This window comes from Littorina saxatilis, linkage group LG8 (genome assembly GCF_037325665.1).
Source record: "Littorina saxatilis isolate snail1 linkage group LG8, US_GU_Lsax_2.0, whole genome shotgun sequence".
Lineage (NCBI taxonomy): Eukaryota > Metazoa > Mollusca > Gastropoda > Littorinimorpha > Littorinidae > Littorina > Littorina saxatilis.
Window position 1 is genome coordinate 3,685,563 of NC_090252.1, and position 9,217 is coordinate 3,694,779.

General features: G+C 42.8%; 1 protein-coding gene across 1 annotated transcript in view; it reads right to left on the reverse strand.

Annotated features, from left to right (window-relative positions):
* Positions 1-4,850: 4,850 nt before the first annotated feature.
* The window catches only part of LOC138974927 (snaclec coagulation factor IX-binding protein subunit A-like), a 15,195-nt gene continuing 10,828 nt past the window's right edge, over positions 4,851-9,217 (reverse strand). The window contains exon 6 of the mRNA XM_070347637.1: positions 4,851-5,355. Coding sequence (XP_070203738.1) covers positions 5,343-5,355 — 13 coding nt within the window. The 3' untranslated portion in view covers positions 4,851-5,342. The remainder of the gene's footprint in view (positions 5,356-9,217) is intronic.

Here is a 9,217-nt window from a genome sequence, read left to right on the forward strand (position 1 = left end):
AGAGTCGCATTAAAAGCTCCAGCCTCGGGGTGGGACTCCCGGTAAGAAATCCCCCATGTGTTCCCAGGGTTAGTTTTTTTGAGCCAGGAACTAAGGGCGAGGTAACCATGAAAGAAACCTGAGGGCTAAGTCGGAGGATCTAGGCCAACAGGCGCACCTTAAACAACCATAGATCCACGCAAATCGCAAAAATGAAAAATGAAATGTCGACACATAGTGAGACGTCTTTCATAGTTGTTCGATCACTTCCGTCAAAGAAGTAGATATATCCACACGCATGGCTGATGAGACACGCCTTGTCAAAGAAGTAGATATATCCACACGCATGGCTGATGAGACACGCCTTGTCAAAGAAGTAGATATATCCACACGCATGGCCGATGAGACACGCCTTGTCAAAGAAGTAGATATATAGCTATTCTGATAGACACGTGGGGGAATTCGGGGGCTGTGATTGGATGGTCTCACACATCCGTATTCCGATCATCAAACGATAACGCTACGGAAGTTGGCAATTTTTTGCCGATATCCAAACGATATCGGCAATAACAAAGACGCATGGTTCCGGTTTACCCATCTGTACCACACGATGTTTCAGGACTAAGCTAACAGCACTGATACACTGACAATGTTATTCTACTCAGAAATGTATTTCAGCTTTACAAATGACGATAACATACCTTTTTCTGCTAATTTCCCGATGAAACAGGGCTAAACCAATTATTTTCTGTCCCTAAACACCACAAAATGACCTAAGTCAAAAGATGTAGTTCGAACAGGGGGGTGACAAATATTTCATGGAACAGCCGTTTCTGTGTCAATGTGTAGGCCTACCTGTGTGAGCTCAGTTGCTACTGAGACACACTTTCGCATTCGGCTTTTCTTTATCTCGTAACTCCACACTGAATACCCCACTTCCCCTCTAAAGTATTGATGATCGACCCTAGGTACTAACATTCATGAAGTCGTTTAAAAAAGAGTGTTTAAACTGAGGTTGAAAAATTCGCTTCATGACGAGACAAGTAATGCCGACGAGTCGAAGACGAGTCGCATTATGCTTGTTCGAGTCTAAATATCGGACCCTATTGCTACGCTAAAAACTCACTAGCGGTTGTATTGCTTTTCTGACCTTGCTTTGTTCAAATTGTTGTTCCAAACTGGCAAAATGACAATGTTTGCGTCGATGAGTTGATCTCAGGTTTTGTAGCAGACGAGTTTCCGTCTCATTCAAGGGACGTAACCACACAAATCGAATGCTGTTGGAGTTTTTCTTCGAAAGTCAGAAAGCGTGTAGCGGTGTGGCTGCGCGAAAATGATGCGCGTAAGGAATTCGTCTGCTATTGAACCTGAGCCAACGCATCCGGACACAATAACTGTCATTTTGTAAGTTTGGAACAACAAATCAAGGTCAGAACAGCTATATAATCGCTATTGTGTTTTCAGCGTAGCAATAGGGTCCGCTATTTAGACTCGAACAAGTATAATGCGACTCGTCTTCGACTCGTCGGCATTAGTGATACTTGTCTCGTCTAAATATCGGACCCTATTGCTACGCTGAAAACACAATAGCTGTTAATATCCACACGCATGGCTGATGAGACACGCCTTGTCAAAGCGTGAGTACGCCAAACCGCTTTGTTTTCTCCTGTGTTCAAGATCTGAGACATTTAGAGATTACTACATGGTTTGCTGTGTCGTACCAGATTTGCACGAGTTGCCGTTTTAACTATTGAACTGGGAGCAAAAGCGAGCTTTTCAATATTTGAAAAAGCAACGAATGTAAATCTGATACGACACAGCAAGCCATGTTACATTCTGTTAATTCTACAAACTGTACTTTCATGTATTTTATTCAAAACGTCCCTCAGTCTATGCGTACAAATTGAAGAAGCTTCGTTTTGAAATTCAATCTCTTCCAAAGCCTCGTGAAACCTTTCACGTCAAAGCAAAGAAACATCCCTTCAGAAAGTGTAGCGTGACGTGTTATAAAACCTCTTCCAGGGGAAACAGCAGGTGCAAACGTGTTTCAATAATGATGTTTGTCTTTGTGACATTGGCATCATAAGCAGCAACAATGCAGGTACTTGCCAGATTTGCTTGACACGACCTCATTTACATGATATATACACGTGTAGTTTGAAAGATATTGTTATCTCATGAGTGGTCTCTCTCACGTATGTGGGATAACATTGCTATTCAGACTTGGTCGTGGGGTCCTGATTTGGCCTATTATGGTCCGCTGGACCCGAAAAGCAAAAGCAAAAGCTAACTAGACTTGGTCGTGGGAGAGATAGTTGTATTCCGCACTCGGTTAATTGATGTCTAACTCAGCCTCACCGCTTTGTTAGACAATCAACGTAATCGAGTGTGGAAGAAAACTCTTTTCCGCGAACAAATATGAATAGGGGGTAGTCTCATCCTTTCCTCACTAGCTGGCTTTGATCATACAACTAAACTGGCTTCAAATATGACATTTCAGTTTGTGTTTATTTCTTGCGTTTGTACAATCACTTGCAGAGCCTAATTTAACCGTGTCGTGTGTAGAGCAGTGCCTGTGTTCTATTCTCGCAAGGCAATCGCACACACACACAAGAACGCGAAGTGTCTGCCAGAGTCAACTATCACCAGAGTCAACTATCACCAGAGTCAACTATCACCAGAGTCAACTATCACCAGAGTCAACTATCACCGCAGAGAGGAGATGTGTGCATGGACATACAATTAATAAGACAGATGTAGATGTGGAACTTTTCAGCACGCGCACGGGAACGTGTAGGGATGACGTCATCAACACTATGTTTTACGTCACGCGTTTGCCAAGATCTACACGTCTTGGTGGGAGTAAAACAAGGAATGATTTGGAACATTGGAGAACAACAGTGAGTTACGGGTGTCTCAATAGCTACACGTACGGAGACAGGTCTTTGCTGCACGTGATGTCGCTCATCTAGAACGCTGTAATAAGGATAATAAGGAGAATACAGATCCAATATTGCTGTTGCTAACCATAAACTGATCCTGCACAGGGCAAAGTACCTAGTAAACGTCCAACCAGAAACTGATCCTGCACAGGGCAAAGTACCTAGTAAACGTCCAACCAGAAACTGATCCTGCACAGCGCAAAGTACCTAGTAAACGTCCAACCAGAAACTGATCCTGCACAGGGCAAAGTACCTAGTAAACGCCCAACCCCTACACTTTGGTGCACATATAGGGCCTAGCGGAATGGACGTTTACAGCGTACTTTACGGTACATCTGAACTGTTAAGTTTCCAAAATAACGCGCGATAACAGTGTGCGACTCCCCGCTCCAACAAACTGCCAATTCGGAGGAGCGTTTACTAATTCGTAGGCTTCACTTGCGTTCTTATCTTGTTTTTCTGTTCTACTCGTTTAAGGAATCAAGCAAGTGTTATACATCATTATAGTAAATGAAAATAAACGCACTTGCTTTTACTAGTGTTTTTCTTTGTTTCATTGTTAGCGCCTCTCGAAGGCTTGCTCCCGTGTTGGTCGTAGATCGGATTTCACGAGGTAGTGGTACGTCAGAAGTACCCTCTTGGGAGTAACTCACTCAGGAAAGAAGGATCATATGTTGCGTGGATATCGACCTTCACTATTCCCTTGATGGTATGCGATCACTGGTGGTGTTCAACACCGGAAGATATGTACGTACGCTGTAAAACACACACACACACACACACACACACACACACACACACACACACACCCACACACAGATTCACACACACACACACACACACACACACACACACACACACACTCACACACACACACACATACACAGATTCACCAGACACACACACACATCCCCTCACACACACACACGCACACATATACACACACACACACACACACACACCCACCCACCAACACACATGAAATGGTACTTCATAAACACGCATAGGCACCCACACACACACACACACATTCACACACACAAACACACACACACGCATACACACACACAAACACACACACACACACACATACGCACACGCACATACACGCACGCACACACACCATACACACACACGCACGCACACACAGGCGCACACATATATACACACATACACACAAACACACGCAAACACACACACACACACATACACACATACACACAAACAAACACATACACACACGCACACACACACACACACACACACACACACACACACACACGCGCGCGCGCGCGCACACACACCCACATACAAGCACACCCACGCACACGCACATACACAGACACACACACACACACACACGCACACAAACGCATACACACACATACACACACACACACGCACAAACGCACACACACACACACACACACACACACACACACACACACACACAGAGACTCGTGTAGGTAATTAAGCCGTATTATATCATTAACTGCAATATAAATAAACGCATTTGTTTTTACTATCATTGTCTTCGTTTAATTTGTGCGCCACTGTTTTGCTTGCTCCCATGTTGGTCGTAGATCGGATTTCACGCGGTAGTGGTCCGTCAGAAGTATCGTCTTGGGAATATAGCTCACTAGGGACAGAGGAATCATGTTGCGGAGATATGAAACTTCACGATTCCCTTGACACCACGCGATCACTGGCGGGGTTCAACACCGGAAGATAAGTGCGTACCATATAACACACATACACACACACACACACACACGTGCAAACACACACACACACACACACACACACACAAACACACACACACACAAACACACACAAACATACACACACACACACACACACACACACACAAACAAACACATACACACAAACGCACACACACACACGTGCACACACACAAACTATCACATCTTATGATGCAGACGTTTATTTCCTGTCATTGAATCGACATACATCACACCTGTTTGAAATGAAAGGACACAAGTGAAGACAAGAACAACACAAATTTAACAATAAAACAATAAAAAGAAAGCAATAATAATAACAGCAAAAGAAACAATAGCGCAAACAATACTAACAAAACAAACAACAACAACAAACAGAAACAGCAAAACGTGACGTAAAACTAGAATGAAAGGGGAACAAAGAGGCAACACAAATGATGTTATAACCAAACAATCTAACAGAAACAAAAAGCGATATATCAAAGAAACGAACAACATGTTATAACCAAACAATCTAACAAAAACAAAAAGCGATATATCAAAGAAACGAACAAACGAAGCCAAATTCAACAGGTGTGAGGGTCAGAAAGGGAAGCCAGTGGTCGCTCGGAGGTCACGGGTCATAGGTCACAGATCACGGGTCACAGGTCAACTGTTTCCATGGGCAGGTGTAAACCTCTTATTTAATGACACTGAAAGAACAGGTACAACAGCACATTGTTTTCTTTTCTTGTACTAATGCAATGGTTTCAAAAGTATAGCACATAGAACAACAGAAAACAACATTCTTATGATCACAACAAAATTCAAATAGAGTACATTTCTTGTCATGGTGTAGCGCTATCATCTTTTCTGTTGCTGTGTTGTTTTACAGTACATGTCTTGTCATGGTATAGAGCTATCCTCTTGTCTGTTGCTGTGTTGTGTTACAGTACATGTCTTGTCATGGTATAGAGCTATCCTCTTGTCTGTTGCTGTGTTGTGTTACAGTACATGTCTTGTCATGGTATAGAGCTATCCTCTTGTCTGTTGCTGTGTTGTTTTACAGTACATGTCTTGTCATGGTATAGCGCTATCCTCTTGTCTGTTGCTGTGTTGTGTTACAGTACATGTCTTGTCATGGTATAGCGCTATCCTCTTGTCTGTTGCTGTGTTGTGTTACAGTACATGTCTTGTCATGGTATAGAGCTATCCTCTTGTCTGTTGCTGTGTTGTGTTACAGTACATGTCTTGTCATGGTGTAGCGCTATCATCTTGTCTGTTGCTGTGTTGTGTTACAGTACATGTCTTGTCATGGTATAGCGCTATCCTCTTGTCTGTTGCTGTGTTGTGTTACAGTACATGTCTTGTCATGGTATAGAGCTATCCTCTTGTCTGTTGCTGTGTTGTTTTACAGTACATGTCTTGTCATGGTATAGCGCTATCCTCTTTTCTGTTGCTGTGTTGTTTTACAGTACATGTCTTGTCATGGTATAGCGCTATCCTCTTTTCTGTTGCTGTGTTGTGTTACAGTACATGTCTTGTCATGGTATAGAGCTATCCTCTTGTCTGTTGCTGTGTTGTTTTACAGTACATGTCTTGTCATGGTATAGAGCTATCCTCTTTTCTGTTGCTGTGTTGTTTTACAGTACATGTCTTGTCATGGTATAGAGCTATCCTCTGTTCTGTTGCTGTGTTGTGTTACAGTACATGTCTTGTCATGGTATAGAGCTATCATCTTGTCTGTTGCTGTGTTGTGTTACAGTACATGTCTTGTCATGGTATAGAGCTATCATCTTGTCTGTTGCTGTGTTGTGTTACAGTACATGTCTTGTCATGGTATAGAGCTATCCTCTTGTCTGTTGCTGTGTTGTGTTACAGTACATGTCTTGTCATGGTATAGCGCTATCATCTTGTCTGTTGCTGTGTTGTTTTACAGTACATGTCTTGTCATGGTATAGCGCTATCCTCTTTTCTGTTGCTGTGTTGTGTTACAGTACATGTCTTGTCATGGTATAGAGCTATCATCTTGTCTGTTGCTGTGGTGTTTTACAGTACATGTCTTGTCATGGTATAGAGCTATCCTCTTGTCTGTTGCTGTGTTGTGTTACAGTACATGTCTTGTCATGGTATAGAGCTATCATCTTGTCTGTTGCTGTGTTGTGTTACAGTACATGTCTTGTCATGGTATAGCGCTATCCTCTTTTCTGTTGCTGTGTTGTCCAAGATGTGGTAATGTTTCCAAGATGTGGTATGTGTCCAAGTTGTGGTAATGTGTCGAAGTTGTGGTATGTGTCCAAGATGTGGAATGTCTCCAAGTTGTGGTATATGTGTCCAGGATGCGGTATGTGTCCAAGTTGTGGTACGTGTCCAAGATGTGGTATGTGTCCAAGTTGTGGTATGTGTCCAAGACGTGGTAATGTGTTGACGTTGTGGTATGTGTCCAAGTTGTGGAATGTGATGGGACAATAAAGAAATGAAATAAAAATCGAATAGATTCATTGACTTTGGGGTAGCGCGACTCTGTTGTTGCTAGTTTTCCACTGGGAGGAAGCGACCCGAATTTCCCAGCGATAGAAAGATAAAGAAAAGAGACAAAAATCCCATAGATCCCTTGACTTTGGGGTAGCGCGACTTTGTTGCTGCTAGCTTTCCACTGGGAGGAAGTGACCCGAATTTCCCAGCGACGGGACAATCTAGTCAATCAATCAATCAATCAATATGAGGCTTATATCGCGCGTATTCCGTGGGTACAGTTCTAAGCGCAGGGATTTTTTTTGGATTGTTTTAAATATTTTTGTATGCAATTTATATCGCGCACATATTCAAGGCGCAGGGATTTATTGATGCCGTGTGAGATGGAATTTTTTTTACACAATACATCACGCATTCACATCGGCCAGCAGATCGCAGCCATTTCGGCGCATATCCTACTTTTCACAGCCTATTATTCCAAGTCACACGGGTATTTTGGTGGACATTTTTATCTATGCCTATACAATTTTGCCAGGAAAGACCCATTTGTCAATCGTGGGATCTTTAACGTGCACACCCCAATGCAGTGTACACGAAGGGACCTCGGTTTTTCGTCTCATCCGAAAGACTAGCACTTGAACCCACCACCTAGGTTAGGAAAGGGGGGAGAAAATTGCTAACGCCCTGACCCAGGGTCGAACTCGCAACCTCTCGCTTCCGAGCGCAAGTGCGTTACCACTCACCCACAAGGACCATTACTGCCACTTCAGGGATGAAGAGAGGTCCCAGTGACGACATTAAAAAAAGGACGGGGCGGCTTATTTAATTACGTTTTAGTTGAAATGTTTTATTACAAAACGGTAATCTAAGAAATGACTACCCCTTATTAATGTGGGATGCCTTTTTAAGTATCAGTGGCTTTGTTTAGAACGAGGTGAGATTTCAATAGCTATAACTTTATATGTAACAACATGTGACAAACGGATTTGTACATAGTTCAGTCTAAAAATGGTTTAACAAATGTGTACAGATTGGCTTACCATACTTTAAATGTGCACGGCTTGACTGTGTGTAGGAAGGATCACCGGTTGAACTGGGGTGATCTGATTGTGCAAGCTATAATTTCATTGGTTGCATGGTTATAGGATTGACCAATGAGAGAGGAGATTTCTAAAGAGGAGGTATCCAGTTTGGATTGTGTTCAAGCAGAACATTGCTGAGGGACACGGGAGACAGACGTGTTTGCTCGTGTCTCCACGTTTTCAGAATGTTGCTCAAGTAACATTGAGGTCGGATGTTATACGACTCATGTTTTGAATGAATCATGTGTGATTCAATGCTGTGAATATACAGGTATTTATTGAATTGTATTTTGTTCAGTAATGTTGACCTGTGAAATGACGGTGAGAATAATGTTGTGAAGTGGGTTGAAGAAGCGTGAGCTGTTGTCAGCCATTTTGGAAAGGAATGTTTTTATGTTCTTTCGTGATGGGAGTAATCTGTAAATGAGCTGTTGTAATACTGTAACAGCATAAGCTAGTTGACGGATGAATGAATAGTATTGAGTAAGAGTGGAATTATTATTTTGTGGAGAAGTTGATTTAAGAATTGAAACTTATAGAAACGTAAACTTTTTACACAGCACCCCGGTAGGAGTAGGATGCGCTCAACCGAGGGGTAAACGTGACGAGAAGTTTGGCATCCCCTCCTTGCTGCCAGGACAAGGAAGGTCGGCGCAGGGTTGGAGAGCAGCGCAGGAGAACTTGTATCTGGTGGAACCCCACCCCATATCACCATGAAGGTCGACTGTCATAGGTGTGATATGGAGCAAGTGTCGAACCCGCTGAACCATGAGTAAACGGAATCGTGTGTCGCAAGAGAATGTGCGCACCCAAGAAGTTGTGTAGAAGAAGGATTGTGCGAATCCAGAATAATACTTGTAACCACTGAACTGTGAGTTGACAAGTGAGGTAACCAGCTAAGTTGTGTAGAAAAGGATTGGGCGAATCCAGAATAGTGTGTGCGGCCACTGAACTGTGAGTTGACACGTGAAGTAACCAGCTAAGTATGTGTGAATATTGAACCTAAAGTCAACAAGGA